The sequence below is a fragment of the Dissoconium aciculare genome (assembly GCF_010015565.1).
Source record: "Dissoconium aciculare CBS 342.82 unplaced genomic scaffold K489scaffold_1, whole genome shotgun sequence".
Taxonomy (NCBI): Eukaryota; Fungi; Ascomycota; class Dothideomycetes; order Mycosphaerellales; family Dissoconiaceae; genus Dissoconium; species Dissoconium aciculare.
Genome location: NW_022984951.1, coordinates 210,090 through 231,499, shown reverse-complemented (window position 1 = coordinate 231,499; position 21,410 = coordinate 210,090). Strand labels below are relative to the sequence as shown.

The 21,410-nt window shown below is 52.4% G+C and overlaps 8 protein-coding genes across 8 annotated transcripts; 3 read left to right on the top strand and 5 right to left on the bottom strand.

Moving 5' to 3' along the window:
- Positions 1-1,470: 1,470 nt before the first annotated feature.
- Positions 1,471-2,754, bottom strand: K489DRAFT_375017 (imidazoleglycerol-phosphate dehydratase). The gene has a single exon (XM_033603591.1). The coding sequence runs from the start codon at positions 2,652-2,654 to the stop codon at positions 1,968-1,970; it is 687 nt and encodes a 228-aa protein (XP_033463974.1). The 5' UTR covers positions 2,655-2,754; the 3' UTR covers positions 1,471-1,967.
- A 110-nt stretch (positions 2,755-2,864) lies between these two features.
- Positions 2,865-6,410, bottom strand: K489DRAFT_1837 (uncharacterized protein). Its single transcript, XM_033599475.1, has 4 exons — positions 6,116-6,410; positions 5,897-6,057; positions 5,076-5,839; positions 2,865-5,021 (listed from the first exon to the last, which is right to left on the bottom strand). Exons 1-4 carry the CDS (start codon positions 6,142-6,144, stop codon positions 3,075-3,077), a joined length of 2,901 nt encoding a protein of 966 aa, XP_033463973.1. The 5' UTR covers positions 6,145-6,410; the 3' UTR covers positions 2,865-3,074.
- Positions 6,411-6,676: 266 nt separating this feature from the next.
- Positions 6,677-10,173, bottom strand: K489DRAFT_311639 (uncharacterized protein; the record flags this gene model as incomplete). Its single annotated transcript, XM_033600797.1, has 2 exons — positions 6,677-7,840; positions 7,903-10,173. 2 exons carry the CDS (start codon positions 10,171-10,173, stop codon positions 6,677-6,679), a joined length of 3,435 nt encoding a protein of 1,144 aa, XP_033463972.1.
- A 1,035-nt stretch (positions 10,174-11,208) lies between these two features.
- On the top strand, positions 11,209-11,562 carry K489DRAFT_1820 (uncharacterized protein). Its single transcript, XM_033599466.1, has one exon. The coding sequence runs from the start codon at positions 11,275-11,277 to the stop codon at positions 11,464-11,466; it is 192 nt and encodes a 63-aa protein (XP_033463971.1). The 5' UTR covers positions 11,209-11,274; the 3' UTR covers positions 11,467-11,562.
- Positions 11,375-12,640, bottom strand: K489DRAFT_375015 (uncharacterized protein). Its single transcript, XM_033603590.1, has one exon. The coding sequence runs from the start codon at positions 12,338-12,340 to the stop codon at positions 11,660-11,662; it is 681 nt and encodes a 226-aa protein (XP_033463970.1). The 5' UTR covers positions 12,341-12,640; the 3' UTR covers positions 11,375-11,659.
- Positions 12,641-13,279: 639 nt separating this feature from the next.
- K489DRAFT_375014 (SDA1-domain-containing protein) lies at positions 13,280-15,933 on the top strand. The gene has a single exon (XM_033603589.1). It carries the CDS (start codon positions 13,436-13,438, stop codon positions 15,716-15,718), a length of 2,283 nt encoding a protein of 760 aa, XP_033463969.1. The 5' UTR covers positions 13,280-13,435; the 3' UTR covers positions 15,719-15,933.
- On the bottom strand, positions 15,783-16,548 carry K489DRAFT_1812 (uncharacterized protein). Its single transcript, XM_033599462.1, has one exon. The coding sequence runs from the start codon at positions 16,321-16,323 to the stop codon at positions 15,847-15,849; it is 477 nt and encodes a 158-aa protein (XP_033463968.1). The 5' UTR covers positions 16,324-16,548; the 3' UTR covers positions 15,783-15,846.
- Positions 16,549-16,709: 161 nt separating this feature from the next.
- On the top strand, positions 16,710-18,669 carry K489DRAFT_375013 (uncharacterized protein). The gene is made up of 3 exons (XM_033603588.1): positions 16,710-17,017; positions 17,086-17,346; positions 17,421-18,669. Exons 1-3 carry the CDS (start codon positions 16,988-16,990, stop codon positions 18,375-18,377), a joined length of 1,248 nt encoding a protein of 415 aa, XP_033463967.1. The 5' UTR covers positions 16,710-16,987; the 3' UTR covers positions 18,378-18,669.
- The last annotated feature ends 2,741 nt before the right edge of the window (positions 18,670-21,410 follow it).

The window sequence follows — 21,410 nt, the reverse complement described above, 5'->3', positions numbered from 1 at the left end:
AGTTATACGCGTTCAAAGCTGATGCTTCATTTGGAGTCCATTCAAAGCGGACTGTGCATCACGTGCGGCTGTGCACCACGCGGGGATGACCCTTACACCTCCAAGGTTCATGGGAAATTCCGTCGGTATGACTCGTTCTCCTGAGGGGACAAATTTGGACATGCAAGCATCAGGTCGGACACGCTTCATCGAAACATCGAAAGGGAGACCAAAGGCCAAGATGCGACTGTTTGGTACAAGGGATGTCCGCTCATCAATGTCGACAATGTCCGGCATGAATTGTTTTGCTCGTGTGCTGTCATCGGTTGACGGTGAAGGCAAAGAGCAACTGTTTACTCCTCCGTAGTGCGCGCCAAACGTGGACCCTTGTACGGTAGGCTGCACTAACTTCGCTGCGGAGTGACGGGCCGGGCGGGATCCGCAACGATCAGTCGGGGCACGATCTCACATCGTACCGGATTATCGCCTCGTCTCTACAGGGACATCACATTGGATCGCAATGATGATCAGGCCTGATAACGCGTGGCCATTATTGCTGAACTGATCTATCGAGAAAAGAGGCCGTAGGCACAGTCCCTGTGAAGCGGCCACAGCGGCTGTCCGATCCCTCTAAGGCCGATTTCCAGCAGAGAATTCTATCCGGTGTGGCGTGGAAGATCATCAGCCTCCACAGCAGCAGATCAATATCTCTATTGCGGCAAAGATCACGCAATGCGGATCAAACAGTTCAGAACTCCTCGCAGACGTGTTGTGGCACGCTGGGATCGAGTCTAACGATCCTTCGACTGCTGTGATGCTGTTGTTGCTGCACAATGCATGCACATTGCCAATACCCTGAACTCAAATGCCTGGTTTCTAAAAACGGCAAACGCTGGTCTGACTATGTTCGTGGCAACAAAAGGTTGCCCTCGAAAAGAGATGACGGCTGTGATGACGAAATCAGGACAACTCAACTCATCAATTTCCTTGGTTGTTATCTCCGATGGCGACCAAATGACACGATGGACATACCCTAGAAATGTCTTTTTGCGCAACACTCACCTGTTCACGGAAGGCGGTACCTTCAGAGGTACCCGCAGATCATTGATCGAATAAGCTCAAAGTCAAAGGCTTGATAGGGTGCCACACCTTGGCATACGTCCTGACGCTCTTCCGGAGGAAGCGGTAGGTTGCCTTTCAAACGTCTCCTGCACCTCCAAACCTGATTATTACTCGGTGCGCCAGGCGGCAATTGCGGCAGTTGCATATCGATTGATGGGTGTACGCGTCCACCTCTTGGATCACTGCATGACACGGCAGTGGACCATGACATGCTACGTCCACCTTGCTTCCGCGATCAGCACTGTACAATCCTTCCCATGATGACGGCGTCAACGTACAGCAGTGTGCATACAGCACCCGAGTCAGGATTTGATCAAGGGTCGTGCCGCCTTCCCTACACTGGCCCACGAAACACTCTGTCCGACATCACGTCGTCCCGAATTGCCGATCGGAGACATACTGTGTTGCATATCGGCGAGATAGCGATGCCCCCTCTACATACGTAATTGAGGCGTTTCTGCCAGCAAACCTGCATGATGAAAGTCCTCCCTGGTATGTTCTTTCAGTGTCAGGCGCTGATAAGCTGTTGCTGATCACCATTTGCTCCGCCACAAGTCCCTCTTAAATGCACGTTGACGTGTCGTGTCGTTGCTGAAGGCATACACTCGTAATTCGTTCTCATTTGGCACGTGCCAGGGGTTCCAGCATCTGGCATATGCTGACGTGTGGCTTCTTATGCACGACGTACAAGTGACACCAGCATATTCCTCGAATGAATACCACTCGGGACCAAGTGACGACGACGAGAGCTTACACTGTGTGGATGCGATGAGACATCGCGGCGAGAAGATGCTTTTAAAAACAGCCCTGGGAAACCAACATCTACTCATGTCTACATGATCAGTAGTCCTCGTAAAACCCGTCATTCAAAAAAGCACCCCCTTCGTACTAGGCACCTCTCCCTCCCTACCCTTCACCGTCGCGCACGCCATCCTCAACGCAACCGCCGTCGCCTTAAACGCGCTCTCCGCGCGGTGATGGTCGTTGAAGCCCCGGATACAGTCCACGTGCAGCGTAACCCCCGCATGTTGCGCGAAACTCTCGAAGCAATGTGGGATCATCTCGCAGGATAAATCTCCAATCTTCTCCCGCTTGAGGCCCAGCTCGGCCACGCAGTAAGGCCGATTCGAGAGGTCCACGACCGCCCGCGAAAGCGCTTCGTCCAGCGGGCAGTAGGCGTAACCCCATCGTGCGAGCCCCGTGGTCGTCCGGAGGGCTTGCTTGAAGGCGGTACCCAGAGCGATGCAGGTGTCTTCCGCTGTGTGGTGGTCGTCGATGTGGAGGTCGCCGGTGGCGTGGATCGCGAGACTCCAGCCTGCGTGTTTGGCCAGCGCGTGAAGCATGTGGTCGAGGAAGCCGATGCCGGTGTTGATTGAGATCTGTTGGGATGCTGAGTTCTGTGCGGCGTGCTCGCTGGAGTCGGAGGCCGCAGCGGCGGCATTAGGTAGCGGTGCCAGGGCGCCGCCGTCGAGGTTGATGGAGAGTTGGATTTTGGTTTCGTTGGTATCACGGACGAGAGTGGCGCTGCGGGCGCCGGTAGCTTGTGTTGCCATCTTGATTGAGGAACCAGATGATACTGATAGTGTTATGTTCCTTGTTCTTTATTTTTTAGTCGTGCGTGATTGTTTCTTCACTTTGCCAATGTATCGATGACAGAACAGTAAAAATTGGTGTTGCCTCAGGCGGAGTCAAGCAATTCACAGCACTTTTTCCAGGATTTCCCAATGCGAGCCCTGGAATTCCCCGCCACGTGCCCGCCACATCAATGCTTGCCTGCCAATTGGGCGGAATTCACGGGCTGTCAACTGCAAATATCACGCCCTTCGACCTTCACAGGAAATTTGTTCAGACTGTGCTCGTATTTTCATTATTTCATCCCCTCGCGCAATCAAAGAGATAAGTGGCAATACGCATAACTTCCGTGCTCGTGCTGCAGTGCGCAATTTGTGAACGGACCTTCCAAGCAGCATCCTTCAAGACCACACTAGCCTCTTGAGCGAATAGCCCAGTGACTCTACATAGCCTGTGTTCTTTCTCGCATCAGCGGCCGAGACAACGTCACGCTCTTCAACCGCGAGCGTCGAATGCGGATTCTGGTTCTGATTGGCAGCTGCATTTGCGGCCTTTAGAATATCTGAGCACACAATCTTAGCTGTGTTGACCTCGTTGTGTTCCTGACTCTCCGGACGTTTATTCTTTGCTGCCATGGCTTTGGGAGGCAGTACTTTAAACGCCAGCAGCCTTGTTTTCGTCTCTGGGTTGGTGGGTTTGTCGACCTGCTTTGCTTGTTCCCCGCCCGCTGATTTTTCAACCTCGTGCCCTTCTGCCGTAGGAACCTGCTCATTCTGCAGGCTGCGGGTGTTGGTCCTGATGACCGCCGGCCCACCGGTGTTGAATCGTAGAGCGAAGCCGACATTCTTCGCAGCGTCGACGTGCGCTGCCCCGAGAGTGCTGGTGATGTAGGTCCCAAACCAGATCTGCGTTACGTCCAGCAGATCGACACGCTCAAAGCTGCCGACCTTTTCCGAGTTCCAGTCGAACCGGCAGAAATACACCGCAGCACTGGTCAACAAGAGGACGCATTCCTCGAATGGCAAAGTCCTCAACGTGTTTGCTTCACGTGGACAGCTTAGTTTCCATCCGCCAAGCAACTTCTCCTGCGGGTCTTCGACGACCATCTTGATACATGTATCAATCGCATTCTGTCGCACGTGGCTCATATCGAACGCATAGTCCTGGGCCATCATATCTGTCTCGAATTCATCGAAGATTTCGGGGCCTGCATTTCCGAGATAGTAGTCAATGCACGTTTGCAAAAAGTAGTCTCCGAAAACATTGTTGTAGAATCGGTTCAATGTCAGGCTAAAGTCCGACAGGGCACCTTTCCAGTTACGTTTCCTCGTGCGGGTGAAGTCGCCTTTCAAGGCCGATGTTCCGGCGTATTGTTTCGAGATGGCATCGCCGTTGTCTGCCCAGAGGATGTTGAACCATTGTGTGCCAGGGTCTGTCTGAAGATCGATACTGAGGTTCAGCTCGGCAAGCTGTCTCTCCAAGGCCCATCCGGCGACGGCGGACTGAGTTACGTTTGTCCGATCTAGACAGTCCATGCAGTTTGTACGCAAAACGCCCGATTGTTCCCACAAAGTCTCATCACCTTGTCTCACCAGCCAGCCTATCGAGTTGAGTGGATCTTGCAATGTGTCCAATAAGATCGAGACATTCTTGAAATTCATGCCTTTGCAGACCCCGTGGAAATCAAACCACTCAAACCCCACCTTCCTTCCACCAATGCCTCCCTCATCATTGAGTGCGTTCGCTTGTGTTTCATAAGCTTCTCCTATACTGACTTCGGTGCCATGCTTGTCAATCAAGGAAGCCATCTGTACACGGCCATAGCGTTGACTCAGGGAAGTGAGGTGCTTGACAAAAGCAGCTTTATTGGTCGCCTCCGAGCCGAGCATAGTCGGAATAGGCTTGAAGCTGTACGGACTCTGCGAGAAGAAGAGTGGAATCGATCCGCGGATCTGGGTCAAGGAGAATTCCTTCTCTGTTTTACTCCAGGATTGCGAGGAGAGGATCTGCTCGGTTTCGACATTATTGGCCACATTACCGTCGTTGTCCACACCCCGCCGTAAATATCTCAGACCGGCGCGTTGGATTGACCGCCGGCTAATCAGAGTGAGTAGGAGATTGGAGACTCCTGCATCCGCGCTGCCCGAGGGTGTTCCATGTGGCTCGCTGTCTTCAACGGCTGTGACGTTTTCACCTTCTTGTACGACCTTGGACTGGATATTTCCTTGTTGGTTCGTGCGAGCCATGGTGAACTCATGCTGTCCGACAAATCCTTGGAGAATAGGCAAGGCGAAGGCATCTCGACCCTCGTCAGTGAATGGTGTCAAAAGATTTCGATTCCAGAAGAACTATCGAGAAACAATCAGCAGGATTTCAATCTCACGTTTCAGGCCAGTGCATACTAGATCATCGAATCGCTTCCAGAGCGCCGTTTGCAAAGACTCTTCGTCGGGATGGCCCAATGATTTCGACAGATTATGCTCATAGGAGAAGTAGAAACCGCTTGATCCGAAATAAAGCCTGGCGCTCCTGAGGATTCGCGGGTTCAACGTTTCGATGGCTCTCCTCTTGCCGAGAGAGAGATTGTCATGAGCAGCGTCCTGCGGACCACTGTTCTCAAGCTGTGCCGCGTCTGCATCCTGAGTAGGAAGATCTTGTGCTGCCTGTTTCTGCTGCTCCACGGTCAATTCGTCCTTACTGCCTTCGACAGTTTTATCGGTGCTTTGGTCGCCTGTAGTGGCCGTCTTGTTACCGCGACTGAACCATCGCTCAGCAAGACTTTTCTGCCGTGTGCCTTCCTGGACAACATTTTTCACGTAAGTAGCGCTTTGCTTGAGTGCAGTCTTCGGTGCTTCCAACGCCGATCCTTCGCTTTCTGGCCCCTGTTCCACATTTCGTTCCTCGCCTCCGAGGCTTGCGGTTTCTGCATCCTCACCGACGTCACTTTCATCAGTATGTTCTCCTGCGGTGTCGGCAAGTAAATCGGCCGACTCTCTTGCAGAGAGGCGCTGGGATGCCGCGATCGCTTGCTCCGCGGCAGATTTCGATGACAATGGGATCAACGCGACATCGCGGATGGCATAAATGGGGTGACCGCGGATTTGCGCCACTTGTTCACGCTTGGTGATCGATATTAAATATGAGCTTGACACTAGGTCGAGTACGCCTATGGTCGATAGTGATCAATTTCCCGTCAAAGTTCTGCGATCGTCTTGAGACGCACCAATAATGCCATGTGCTTCGAGCTTGCTCTGGCCTTCAACCTCCTCTCGCTTGCTAGTCGAACGTGGTTTGCGGGTGCCGTATTCGATCTTGAGAGTATCACTGCTGAAGCTCTTGTCGGAGACCACGGGCTGCAATAGCAAGCCATCAACAGCGGCACAACTGCAGATATCGTGATCAGTTTCGTCTGTGTTTGCTACTCTTTCGACGAATCGCTTACATGAGGAGCTTCTTCACCAGGCCCGGCATAATTATAATCTCCTCTGGCGGTGATGTTCCTCTAGTGTAGTGCACCGATCCCGCTGGTGTTCATTCAAGTATTTCGAGCATACAGTATTTGTTGCAGGACCCACACGCGTTTCCTGGCATACTGCCACTACTGATGTGTAGATGACGTCGTCACGCTTCGCGAATTCGAAGCTCCACTTGCAAGGTTGAGGTCGAGTCGAACAAATCTGCCCAGGCGGGTAGCGCTCGACGAGCTTGAGGGTTGTTTTTGAATGGACGCAGTGCACGATGGCGGAAGCTGCAACGTCGAATCACATGATGCAAGAACATAGTCACGCGCTTTGGACGTTGATTGTAATGAGACATTTCCCGATGTGCCGTGCAGAATGAACATGGGCTGGTTGGTAGTTTACTATCGCAGGCAGGAGAAAACAGCGTCCCGATAGAGATCGGGGGAGAACAATTTATTTTCAGCTCGTGCCGTCCACTCTATAAATTTCGCACTATAATATCAACCCATGTTCATATCTTCATCAGATTCCTTTGCGCACATCTAAAAGATCTCCTCCAAGCGTTGCTCAGCCCATGTGGTCTTCCCCTCAATGACCGCATTACGCGTCGTCCAGTACTCATGGTTGAACAACCAGTATTCCTCGCCAGTGATGGGGTGTTTGGCCTTGGAGAACCATCGCGGCACAAACTCTTCGCCGTTAGCCTCGCGCTCTCGTCGTCGCGCACGCTGGCCCTCTTCCACGCGATTCTTCTCAACCGCGGCAAAGTCGTACTCGCCCTCCTCCATAGCACGCTGATCAGGTCGTAGACGCGAGTCGGTAGGCGCGATGATCGGGCGGAGGCGGTCAGGGAGATCGTTAAGAGTGACCACGAAGGGTGTGACGTTGAACGGAATTTCGCCTGGCGGTGGTCGGTAGTGTGCCTCCCAGACTAGGAAGGCTTTGTCCGCAGCAGAGCCACTGCTTGAAGGCACGTCAATGGCCGCTTCGTAGCCTGGAGTGAGACGAGCGTAGATTTTGTCGTTCCATCGTCCTCCGATAGACCATCTCGTCTTGCCTTGGGCGTCGACTACTTTGCCAGAGACCTGGAAAGCCGAGCTCACCTTCCATCCACGAGGCTTGAAGTCGAGGTAGCAAACCTCGCCGGTGGTCCAGTTCTTGACTTCCATGGGACCGTAGTTATCGACAACAGGGTTGCCGGTAATGATACCAACGACGGACGAGGTGACCTTCTTCCATGTGTATAGCTCCTCGGGAGCTCCGTTGGTCGGTCTGAGGTGCAGGAACCACGTGCCGAGGGGATTAAACTCGAACGATTTACCGTAGAACTTCGACTTGACGGCCGACTCGCCGTAGTAGTCCCATCGGGCACTTTCAGCATAGGCAGCACCCACAGGAGGATGGTGAGATACTTGTTCGATAAAGAATCGGTAGCCCAGATCGGGTCGAGCATATTCGTAAGTCTCTCCAAGAAGAGGATTGAATGGCTTAGCAACGCGTCCCGTTGTGCTGCAGTATTCAGAGGCCGCGAATCCTGCGACATAGACGAGTCGCTCGGTAGAATCGCTTCGCTCGGCAGCCACATTGAGCAGATCGGTATATTCCATGTCTTCGACCACGCGGTAAAGCAGAGATGTTGGCTCGTTGAAAGACACTGGGAGAGTCATCTTGGTCATGTCTTTGCCAATCATAGATTTGAGAATACCCTGTACACGTTAAGTCAGCGGTGCCGTTCTTTGAATGAATGCGATGTGCGTGGAGTTCTTACCCAAAGCGAGACCTTTGGTCGGTTGTCAGCCTCGAGCTTATACTTCTTCCTGACTCCGTCCTCATATCCTCGGTAGCTTTTTGCGATCTCTCGGCCCTTCACTTCAGCGCTCGAGGCAGAGTCTTCGGTCTTGCTATCGAGGGCGGTCTTTTCTGAAATCGCTGAAGCACCGCCCTGCGCGGGTGCCGTGTACTGAGGAAGTGCACTAACGACCTCAACTTGTCCAGCGTCGACAGCATCAAAGAATTCCTCTTCATCATCGACGTCGTCATCAGACACTTCATTGTTGGTAAGTTCGGCAATTGTGGCACGTCGTACGACGCCATCACCAGGGGCTGCAAGTAGCGAGCTTGCAGTTACCGAACCAGCGGCAGTCTGTGGTGTACTAGCCTGGCCTTCCAGGGCTTCCTTAAGTGCACGCTTGGTGCGTTTGCGCTTGTCCTCCGATTCCCCAATGCGATTTTCAAGATCCTCTTGCTCCCGAGCAACCTTGGCCATGCTGTCCTCCCAGAGTCGGCGAATGTTCTGTTCACGTTCCAAACGGTAGTTCCAGTAGGCCTCGTGGTCGCGCGAGATTCTCAACAGGTCCACAAGCAGGCCCTTCAGGTTGCCCACCGCAGTTTCGTATGAAGACAATGCCTGCGATACAGTAGGGTGACCAAGCTGCATCTCCGGATTCTTGGCCTTCTCGCTCTGCAGAGCCGCGGAAACTTGCTCCAACAAGTCAAGTTGTAGCTTCGCAGATTGCGCGGTAATGCTGAATGCATCCTTGCTGGCTGGCCGGACATCATGACTGCTGATGTCATCGCCGAATTCCTCATCGTCGTCGGCATCGCCTTCAATCTGGGCCGTGGTGCGGCCAAACGAGGGATGATGGGTGGAGCCCGCGTCAGCATCACTTGGCTCATAGGCCGCAACAGACTCGGCAATCGTACTCCCTGCAAGAGGTGTGCCAGTAACTGTGGCAGCGGAAGTTCCGGGAGCTAAGCTTTCCCTGATGGAGGGCGCACCCTCAGTGTCTCGAAGCTTAGTCTTCTTCTGTTCTTCCTTGGCCTCATCCTTTGTCCATTGAATCGCATTGTTCAGAGCCCAGAACCATCGCTTGGCCTCGACCTGGTGGTTTGCTTTCAGATCATACTTGACTGAGCTCTTGCCATGAATCTCGAAATGCAGTTTGTCCTTCGGGTCCATTTGGAGCTTTGCAATGCGCATGTTGATCGCACCTCGGCAAGCACTACCAGCATCATCTTGATGCTTGTAATATGACAAGACACCGTCTTCAAGGACAAACCAGCGTAGCTTGTATCCAGATGTGTAATTGGTCCACTTCTTAAGGTAGCCCTTCATCTCTCTGCTTTCCTTACTGCCTGGTCCGCCATCTACATTGGCGATGGCGCCTGCCTGCAAGCTATCTCCAAGAATAGTCCTCTCCTGAATATTTCTTTGTGCTACTGCAGCGGCCGGAGATTTCTTGAGAATGGCTTTCGTCCGCTCGTCCTTGGTGACGTCCTGTGGCAGTTTTCCTTTGCGGTCCCGTCTGAAAGGATCTGCGCCATTGAGCAAGAGTATCTGCGCGAGGTTGACATCCTTCTTGCGGGCAGCCTCGTGTAGAAGAGAGCCGCCATCGGCGACCGTCGAGGGCTCTGTTGCGAGCTCCGGGCTGTTAATATCGAGAACCGATCTGAGTCGGCTGTCGCTGATGAGCTGCTCGAAGCGCTCGTTGTCGCCCTGCGCCAATAATTGGTGAATTTTGCGGGTGTTTGCGTCAATGTAGACCGATCTTGCTAGCTGGAGCTGCTGAAAGATCTCAGGTGTCCTCGCCAGATCTAGCGCCGTCTTTCCCTGATAGTTGGCAGTGGAGTCGATTAAATCCTTCTGTTCAAGCAAGAGCTTAACTACAGCTACTCTGCCGAGTGCGGATGCGACGTGTAGTGGAGTGCTGCCATCGCTGTCTTGCGCGTTGATGTCCGTTCCAGGTTGGGATAGGACGTACTCAATCACTGGCGGCTCTGCACATTGTATGGCCAAGTGAAGTACAGTGGTATCCTGCAGCGCTGTTCCATCCTCTGACCTTGTAGCTTTGGCGATTGCCGCAGTGTCGCCGCTTCGCAGCGCTTCGAACACTTTGAAAAGGCGCACGCTCTGCTCGATTGACGCGCCTTGCGTGGCAGTCGATGCGACATATGGCACTTCTTTGGCTTCATTGCCTTCTTTACTCGGCGAACCCGCAGTAGACATGGTCGTGGATAGCGGCCGAATGCTACCCTGCATCGAAGGACGACCAGGACTCAGATATGAAGAATTGGATATTGATCCAGCACGGCTTTCGATCGGGCTGGATTGTGTGGACTGATCGTTCGAGTCGTGTTGCGAGGTAGATGATGCGTTGCCGCTGGTCGTGTTGAGCTGCGGCACGTCGCCGCGACTGGAGATGCGCTGTAGCGCTCGGTGGACCACAGACTTGGAGCGCTTGTGGAGCCTGTGATGTGAAGTCAGTAAACAGGGATTGTTGTTTCCAGCGACTTGGTGGTCGAATGACCGAGTGTGGTCTGCAAGGTCCTCCGTCGAACTGAAGCCCAAAATAGTCGAGTTTAGGATCGCAACGGCAGTCGTGAGAATGCAAGGAGGGGCAGATGTCGCACATGCAGATCTCGGTTGGACTTACGGCGGAGCGTCGGTCATGATCGCGACAGCACCCAGATATACTGCGAGCGGCCTAGTATACGACCGTGTCGCTGCTTTCAAGGTTTATCACAGGGAGAAAAGCTGAATTGAGAGAGAGAAAGAGAATATGCGCTTCGTCACGGCGCAGTACCCTGAGGGAAATAATGTTTTTAACAATGCGTAATGGCCCGGCGATTGGTGAACGGATCTTCCCTTACCTCACTGGCGGCCGTGTGCTTTATTATCGTGCTCCCAATTCATCACTATCCAGGTCGTGCATGCACACTACGTAATTGTGAAAAAAAAGATGAAACAGCTCCAGATCTGACTATGGTACATGATCCATTTCTCCATTGCTCGTCGCCCGAATTCACTATACGGGTCGACACGCATCTGGGCAGTGTTGCGAGCCTAGTGAGCGTCTGTTTGTTTGTTTGTTTGTCGTTGACTGTAGATCATGGGCACCTTGGTATTCACGGCGAAGTGCCGAATTGTATCATCATTACACACAACATAACTACCTAGGTAGCCAGCAATTCTGCCACTACGTCGATGGCGTGTGGAGCACTGTGCATGCGTCAAACCCACGCCGGTTCTTACCCTCCCAGGGTTGCAGACGCAAAGGGTGGGCGAGCCAGGTTTTGCCGGCCCAGTCAATGCACCCAATCCTGCCACGACCCAACAGATAGGCGAGTTTCCTGCGGCGGAATGGTGCATGTCATCACAACACAACGAGAAAACCTTGGACAGCTCGGCAGTCGCTTCCACTGCAATCAGCGAGAGTTGGTTCCATCCCGACCGCTAATTGCGCTTGTATCTTACTTCCCCTCTTCGACTCTGTGCTCCTGTTGCTTCATCGAAATCTTAATGTACGCGCCGGCATTTGACATTTCTGCTTGAATCCGTTGGCACCCGCATGGTGTCTTCTTCTCAACACACTTGGGCAGGTCTGCAAAGGTGGTATTCGAAATTGCATGCTCAGACGCGCATAATCATTAAGTCTCAGATATGCTGTCAACATCTGCAATGTAGATCTACCTAATACATGTGTGCCCCGCTGATCTTGGCTGTCATCCATTTGCATTGGGAACAACTACATAATGCTTGATTTTCTCCTGCCTATCGTGGGCCTCCTCTCACGCATTGGTGGTCGCTGTGCTTGCTCTCCTTCCGTCGGCTCGACGGGTGTCTCCTTGACCTTCTCGATGAATGCTTGTTGCAATTGAACATGGCTGTTCTTCAAGAAGCCCTTGACGAAACTGGCGAAGGCTTTCGGGCATCGTGCGTCGCTGATGATTTGCACGTACCACCCTCCACCTCCACTGTCATTGCGCATATGCAGAGTATCCTTGGTCTGGCTTTCAATTTTGTGCGTCTCTTTTGCGTGGTCCAAAATGGGATCACGGAGCAGTCGCCAGTGATTCACAGAGGTGAAGCCTCCAGGTGCGTAAACGGTGATATCGCAGCCGTCAGGTGTCGGCACGAAATCGGCATTGTACTTGACCCCGCCAGCCCACAGTCTCTTGGGTATGAACGGCAGGTCGTCTTCTACTTCGTAGCGCATTACCTCTGCACTGTTGTCGCTCCCATTGTCATTGGTGGCGTTGGTGCTTGGCTGAGGTGGTGAAATGGGCTTGCAGCCTCGACAGTCAGGACTAAGTCGGATGACGCCTTCGAAATCATGGAGGACCTTCAATCCAGTCTCCACGGAGATGTTAGGCGGGAGCGGGGTGCTCGACGCATGCTGGAATGTGGTTTCGAATAGACCAACCATGATGTGGCAGAGCTTGATCAGGTTCAAGAATAGTGATCTTCTCCCAACAGATCGAATGGGTTGTCAATGCTCAGCGCGGACTGATCGGCGACAATGCCGTGGGTGAGATGCTGCACTTCAGAGCAAGAGGAAAGTGAGATTTCTAGGTTCGTCCGAACGTCTACCTAAGTAGGCAGTCAACTATACTATATCGCTGTCACGATGGTATGACGCGCGACTGCCACAGCCACGGCGCCTGATCGGCAAAAGCGATAATAATTTGATGATGATCTGCTATGGATCTGCTATGGCTTGTTGAAGCTTCGGCTGTCTCGCATTCGCATTAATTCCAAAGCTGACCCTTGTCCGCATACTGCTTTTGGTGTAGCACGCAACAGTTTGCGGCTCAACGACCAGATGTGAAGGTACATGGATACTGTAGGAATGTCTCAGCTTATCATCGCACTCAGATTCCGTGATCCTTGCGAGGGCCGGTGACGCAGTCGATCAAGTCCTGAAGCATTTCTGGATCACTTGGGCAGCCTTGTTCCTGGATCGTCCCAAGTTGATGGGCCTTTCGGGGATCGTACCAAACGCATGCCAAAAGCGCTTCTAATTTTCGTCATAATGTGGCTCAGTGCTGCCGCCATTAATTGATCCTGTCACGCCGGTGGAGCCGCTGTGCACTGTTGTTCTCCACTTCTGTAGCAGTCAATCGGGCAAGGACCGAAGAGATACTGTCTGTTGCAATGATCATCACAGCACGATAAATTCGCACTTTGAAATCAACCGAGTCTCCCCCAATCCCATGAGAAACTACTACAGCTGACTAAAATGTGTTATTCTACAATTTCCTGTCATAACAACTGCCTGGCCGACACAAGACAAAAGACTTTCGTCAGTCTGGCCACGACTGGCTGCATCCGCCGATCGTTTCCCTCGGAAGGGTGGGGGGCTAGTCTGGAAAGAGATGAATTGACCTCGAAAATCTGGGGAACACTAGCACCTTGCGGCGAAATTTTAGAAAAATGCTCTTGCTCAATCTCAAGAAACTGTCAACCAACGACCCGATTCAGGTGGAATACTTCGTGATCGTCCGACACACGCGCCGCCACGATGAAACGCAAAGTCGCCGCCTTAGAGAAGGTAGACGCTGATCTACCAAACCTTCAGCATAAGATCAAAATTGATCCGTCTTCGTACCGCGAGGACTTCGTCAGCCAATACTCGCAATATGCCTCCATGCTCGAGCTCTTTCTACATTCGCCCACGACTACAGACGACACAGGTCTTGTGCGCCTTCGCGATCTTGTTGATTTCATCTCGCATGTTGCAGATTGTTATCCCAAATTGACGACGACGTTTGCGTCCGACCTGATCAAGCTGATCGAGGGCCACCATGCTACCCTCGATATTGAGCTGCGCGACAAGGTCGTGGGTAGCATCGTGTTATTGCGCAAGAAAGGCCTTGTAGAGCCCGAAACTCTTCTTCGTACGCTATGGCCGCTCCTGATCGCGACGCCATCAAAAACCTTGCGCGCACTCCTCTTCACAAAGATCGTGTCCGAGATGCGCAATTCGAATAAGAAGTCAACGAATCACAAATTGAATCGAGTGATGCAGACGCTTTGCTTTGATCTGATTGCCCAGGATCCGAAATCGTCCAAGGGACTATGGGCTGTGAAGCTGACAAGAGAATTATGGAAGAGGCAGGTTTGGACAGACGCAAAAGCGGTGAGCATCATGGAGGCTGCAGCGCTGGGTGAAAACGCAAAAGTCGTCACTGGTGGCGTGCGATTCTTCCTCGGAGCGGATCAAGAACGAGAAGACGCTGCTGATGAGGTCAGCGATGATGAAGAAGATGTGGACATGCGAAAACTTCGACATGTGGCTGGGATCAATAAAAAGACCCCGAAGAGGGATAAAGAACTCAGAGCTGCTGCGGCCAAGGTCAAGCGGAAAGAGAAGAAGAAGAATGCTCCTACTGTTCTGAATTTCAGTGCTCTCCATCTTTTAAACGACCCTCAGGGGTTCGCAGAAAAGCTATTCCAACGACATCTCCAACCTTCACAGCCGAAAGTTCGCCTCAATCTTGACCAGAAGCTTTTCGTTCTACAGCTCGTCAGTCGATTGGTCGGTCTGCACAAGCTTACCCTCATTCCGCTTTACTCCTACTTCCTCAAATTCCTCACACCGCGCCAACCTTCTGTCACTGGATTCTTGGCCTCTCTGGCTCAGGCAACGCACAGCTTAGTACCTCCCGACGTTCTCGAACCACTCGTTCAGAAAATCGCCAATGAGTTCGTATCAGAAGCTGCGGCGGCGGAGGTGGCGTCCGCCGGTCTCAACGGAATTCGTGAGGTGTGCATGCGGCAACCCTTGACCATGACCGAGACACTATTGCAGGATTTGGTCATGTATCGTAAAAGCAAGGATAAAGGAGTACAGATGGCAGCTCGTGGGCTTTTATCGCTCTACCGGGACGTTGGAGCTCAAATGTTGAAGAAGAAGGATCGAGGTCGGGATGCAGCGCTTGGTCTACGAGCTGGAGAGAGGCAGGGCCCTAGATTCGGGGAGGTCGATGGAGGTGGGATCGAGGGACTTGAGCTTTTGGAGCAATGGCGAGAAGAGCAAGGAATTGGTAGCGACGAAGATGAGCAAGCATGGAAGGACTGGGAGGCACAGAGCGACGACAGTGAGAGCAGTGGTGGTTGGGTCAACGTGGAGAGCGATGGTGAAGAAATCGACATTTCCGACTCCGAGGATGAAAAGCCGAAGAAGGCACCGAAAGCGGACGGGCTCGCCCAAAAGGATTCCGACAAAGAGAACAAGACCGTTCGATTTGCAATCGACGACGACCAAGCACCTGGTGCTGTTAATCGAAACACTGAACCTGCTGAACCCGAGATTGCACTCAAGCGGGAAGAAGCCCGAATCTCAAATCTGGCTACCACTCGTATCCTCACGCCAGCCGATCTGTCGAAATTGCAGGAGCTGCGCACACAAGCCGCCATCACAGCGAACATGCCTTCTGCGAAACGGCGCAAGTTGCAACAGCAGGCCGCAATCGCTCGTCATGTCGATGACGAAGTCACAGCAGATCACATTGAGGGTCTTGCAAAGCTCGGACTGAAAGCCACCAAGGAGGAAAAGATCCGCATGGCCAAGGGCGATCCGGACGAGAAGAACGATCACCGCTCCACCACTGCCAGACGTGTAGAGAAGAAGGCATCAGAAGGAAAGAGTACGACCAATAAGGAGAAGGCTCGCAAGAAGAACTTCTTGATGACGCTCGGCAAGGCAAAGCATAAGGGCAAGAGGAGTTTGGTTGAACATCGCAAAATCCTCAAGGCGCATGTCGATAGAAGTCGTAAGGGTGGCAGAAGAGGAAACAAGTAGCTTGTCGTCATCGCATCGAAAAAATTACGATACAATCATAGACATCCTGTGTATCTGAACATCATCTGCATAGCCGAACAGCCATTTTCGTTTCCGAAAGTCATTACTGTGGGGTTTAGTTAGAAGGTCTACCACGGACACTTCACCGAGGTTTCGGCAGATTCAGACACTGCATTCCTCAGCAGTATGCGTGAAGTTGTATTAATAAGTGAGTGTCTGGGCCTCGAACATTGTGACGAGCTGATGGGCGTGGTTTGCCGACACTTATGGCCGAGTGAGGCCGGCGATTCTGGAGCATTGACAAAGATTTGATGTGCTAAATTCGACACGCGTGACGTGGGTGGACGCGACGCGTGTTCGAAGTTGGAATTTATTAGTGATAATTTTTGACAAAAGCCATTTTGGGACATCTGGGACGTCTGGAACATTATGTCCAATTGCTTAGGTATCGAGGTGTAGGTACGTTTTTGTAATAAATACACATGTTCTGATGATCTATCAACATTACCTGGGTAGTCTTGATTGGTCATTTGAAGGCTGAGAAATGCACAAACGGGAAGTCTTTGTGATAGAGGCTGAGAGACTGCCAGTAAATCGGAGCACATGCAAGCAAGCCTACAGTGATCGCGACCCCGAAATGCACTGCCGAATCACTTGCAAACAAAACACCATATGATCTCGTGACGGCCCTGCGTTTTGTCCATTGCAGTTTAGAGGTAGTGAATGACAGCTAAATGATCTGCTCATCGATCGAGAATGTTATATCCGAGATCGGAACAGGGTAGTGATGGTTAACTGTGCCGCGAATGAGTGGTGTCGTCAGGCAGATTGTATGGAGGTGGTGGCTCCTGCAGCAACCAACGTTTCGATTCATCATCGATTTATCATCATCACATAACACGGACGTCAAACGAGGAAGAGGAGACGGCCCAAAGAGAGAGGCTGGGAGCTGCAATGAGGGACTCGTCGCAATTTCTTATCAGATCTAACCCATCATTCCCATCACGCCCCGCGCCCGGCCGCTCGTCAGGCCAGTCCCCGGCCAAAGCGTTGTTTGTGCTTGGCGTCTCTACGCGACAACGCGAACGGACGCGTGCACTCTTCACGTCTTCTTAAATCTCGTGTCCGCACTCATACAACATTCTGCAAAACACTCATCCTCCAACCAACACGACCTTCTTGCATCTTTCCAACATCTCGTCATTATTCAAAGAGAAAGTCATTCCACCTCTTGTACAACAAAACTCATTCACATTCACATCCGCAACCATGAGCGTCCAGACGACGCCCTCGAAAAATGTTTGTTCAATGACGTTATCGTTTCCATGGTACCCGACTTCAATGCTAACCTGATTTCTCTTTTACAGGCGGCCTCGGCCATTGAGAGCTTCACTATCGAGTCACCCATCAAGAAATTGCAAATGGAGTCGGTGGCGAACAAGGAGAACATTCAAGCACGCTATGACGCAGACGAGGTTGCTGTCCCGATCAAGGGCATTCCCGATTTCGACGCGCCCAGGAAACAAGATGAGCCGGCTGAGGACAACAACAAGCTCGCCGAGCAAGACGAGCCTATCCTTCGTGAGAACGGACAGCGATTCGTCCTCTTCCCCATCAAATACCATGAGGTGAGTGCCAGATCCGTTACGGGTTTTGGACGCGTAAAGTGGTTGCATCGACACGCGCTAATTCATCATCACAGATCTGGCAAATGTACAAGAAGGCAGAGGCTTCCTTCTGGACCGCCGAGGAGATCGATCTATCCAAGGATCTCCACGACTGGAACAAGCGATTGAACGACGACGAGCGATTCTTTGTTTCCCACGTTCTCGCTTTCTTCGCCGCATCGGACGGTATCGTCAACGAGAACCTGATCGAGCGTTTCTCTGGAGAGGTTCAGATCCCCGAGGCACGATGCTTCTACGGTTTCCAAATCATGATGGAGAACATCCACTCCGAGACCTACTCTCTGCTCATCGACACTTACATCAGCGAGCCTCGCCAGCGGACATACCTGTTCAACGCCATTGACAACATTCCCTGCATCCGCAAGAAGGCCGACTGGGCTCTGCGATGGATCTCTGACAAGAGCTCCACCTTTGCCTGCCGACTGATTGCCTTTGCTGCCATCGAGGGCATTTTCTTCTCAGGTTCCTTTGCTGCCATCTTCTGGTTGAAGAAGCGTGGTCTCATGCCCGGCCTCACCTTCTCCAACGAGTTGATCTCCCGTGACGAGGGCATGCACACCGACTTCGCCTGCTTGCTCTTCTCTCACCTCAACAACAAGCCCGATGCCGCCCTTGTGCAGAGCATCATCACCGAGGCCGTCACCATTGAGCAGGAGTTCCTGACTGATGCTCTTCCATGCAAGCTCCTCGGCATGAACGCCGACCTCATGTGCCAGTACATCGAGTTCGTCGCTGACCGTCTGTTGCTCGCACTCGGCAACAAGAAGTTCTACAACTCTACCAACCCCTTCGACTTCATGGAGAATATCTCCCTCGCTGGCAAGACCAACTTCTTCGAGAAGCGAGTGGGTGATTACCAGAAGGCCGGTGTCATGGAGTCGACCAAGAAGCAACAACCCAAGACAGATGGTGCTCCCGTCGAGGCGGCGCCCGTCATGAACGGTGACTTTGCCTTCGACGAGGACTTTTAGATGAGAAGAGTGCGATGCCCCTTTTCGTCTGTCCTCGGTTTGTGATGTCTGATGTCTTTACTTGTCTAATGTGTCTGTGCTTATGGGATTCATGGCGTTAGCACGGGATGGGATTTTGTGTACTGTTTTTCACAGCGGAGTTTTGTTTGATCAACGAGGTCCACCTGTACTCCTTGGATAGGAGAGGTGTGTGACCGAGGAGGATGGTTACAGTGTCATCATCGAATGACTTTCGTGTGTATGGGCGGCGAAAGATGATACCTACTCGCCCAGCGGCGGCGCTCTGGACAGCGACAGCAAGCAAGCATGCGTGCATTTGTTTGATATATAGAAAGCCAAAAACAGAAGAAATCTTCCCCTCATGATTGTTGCTGCCTCCCGTGGTCATGTTCCAGAACAGCTGGGGAGACTGTCCCCGATAATAATAGTGATGAATTCTGTCGTGGTTCGGGAATGGTGGACGGTGCTTCACTGGGAAAACGGCTGGCCGTACAGGACCACCTCTCTTGTACTGGCTGGTTCCTGGCAAAGGACACGCGACAGCCAATCTCGTCAGCCTAGATTCGTCTTAACATTCCAATGAAGTAGTGAAACACTTTTAGCACTTTGCCGTATCACAACAGGCATGTAGAGTACCCGGAAGGGATTGTGCTTGGCAACATCTTGATCAACCAGGCCAGGGGAAAGTCGCACTGGAGGACTTGAGACTGGCTACGACTGGGTACACTGTATATCACCACCGCCAAATTCATTTGTTATGAAGACGCATTGACGTAAATCGCATTGGCTGGCAGATGTCTATCCCCTCACACTATATTCATTGAACACCACCCGGGCATCTTCCATCGGTCCTCTCCGTACACCCATATTGTATTATTATCATTTTCGGACTGGCGGCCAGCTGTCCTGCGTTTTCCCACACAGATGGAAACGCACCCAACCCTGGACGAAATCTCTAGTGCTCACCCCATTTCCCTGCTTCTCGCCTGAGCGTTGAAGCTGAACTTGCCCCGGCCGGCGTGAGAGGAAAGTCCGAATGGCTGGCACCGATTAGGCGAACCGGGTGGGTGCGGACAGGCGTTGCTGCGGCGTCGTTGATGGTGCCCGAGTGCCCACGACCACCGTTGGAACTACGCCCCGTCCCCCAAGGTTCTCCCCACCCCCTGCCATGCCACGACCGCCACACAGCAGCTTATTTTTATTGTATTTTATTCCCACCGGCAAATCATAGAGTGTTTCGTGCCTCTTCTAGTTTGTTATTTATGATTGATTTGCTCCTCCTATTGGGATACGATTCGATGAGTTCATGGGAAATGCTCTTAGCGCGACCTACCTACTTTGAGGTGTGGTTTGTCCTCGATGACTTTTATGCATGCATTCTTTCTTTCTTTCATGCATGCAGACATGCATGTATGCGGCGCATGGGGCTGGATCGATGGGCTGAGGGCGGATGAGGGACTGGCTGGACCTCCGCCTCTCGCGAGCTCGTCGGGTGGTTCGGGAGGCTGACCACGGACAGGATCGCGTCGAGATGATGAGCGAGAACGGAGAGCGGATGGAAAGTCCCCGAACAGACCACATCTTCTGACAGTATGATGCCCAAACGAGGGCGGAAGAGGTTCTTCGCATGACGTTGCACTATTTTATGCACCATTTCCCGTCAAATCCTTTTAGGTGCTCGTTAGATTGTTTCCTCGCCCACGTGTTTGCTGCCCTGACTTGTTTCCTGGGTAGAGGGAGGAAATAGGGTCTGTAATGGATGAGATGGTCGCTGGGGTTGCCTCATGGCTGTAATTCTCATCCATAACGTGACAGGACAAAACCCCGTGCGTGCGGCTGCACTTGTCCACACCTGCATTATATCATCATCTGTCCAATTGTCTTGCAGTTCCCTCCAACTGGGGCAGCTTGGGTGCTGTGCGCTATCGTGGTCTTTTCTCCTGGCCATCGCTAGCAGCAATCCGTTACTGGAGGACATGCTGTGCCTGTGAGCCGCATGAGTCCGTCGCATGCCCAAAGTTGTTCCATCTACAGTACATACACACGAAACGCGAGATTCTCCATCGCTGCAACGATAGGCGACACCCCAAACAGTGATTGACACTGGGCACTGCTCCTCACTCGCTCTACACTAGACGCGATCATCTTTTCCCACCACTGCTGCCTCGAAGGAAAAAGGAAGCCCATCGACTAGAGTCTAGTCCAGGACAAGGGCACCTTTCCATCCGCGCTGCTCCTATCCATCCATTACTCCCCACGCGTCATCGCTCAGGTCGCCCATCAGCACCATTATTCATCATTGAGATCATCACACATATTCGTTTCTCGCTCTCACTCTCGCTCGGAACGATCTGGAAGACAGTACATCATTTTTCTCATTGTCCTTATCTGGTCCTCCTCTGGTTCACACATATACATCTCAACCAAACCTTCCTCGCATGCGGCTGGATTGGTCCAACTGTGAACACCCTGGCCATCTCCTCTCTCCTTCCGGTACACGCACGGTCACGGACGTTGGTCTCCGATCAGATCTCCTCTTTTCCTCACTGCAACTTTCCTGTTTGGTTGGGCAATGAACCGGTTGACCCGTTCCTGATCTCGACTCCGGCCTACCTACATCCACCTACATCCACTGCGAAGCTGCTCTCACCAATCCTGCTGGAGGTGTTTGGTTTCCTTTCCCGCTGCCGTGGGAGCTGAATTGCCTGGAGAAGCTGACGGGACATCGCGCGCGCGACTCCTGCTTATCACTCCACACCTTTTGAACGACGTTTGGCGATCCGCTTGTCAGCATCGCAGATCACTGCCGCGCGTGAGGATACCAGGCGCCCAACTACCAAACAAATCGTTACGACATTTTTATCTTCCTCAATTCTTGTTTGCCTACCAAATCGACGGAACTGGGCGCATATTCCAGAGACAAAAAAGAAAGAAGATGCGCTAACACAGGTGAAACCACTGGATGAGTGCATGTCCGGCCCAGGGACCATCTGATCATGGCTGCTGATCACCACCTCCCGGCGATCACCCTCA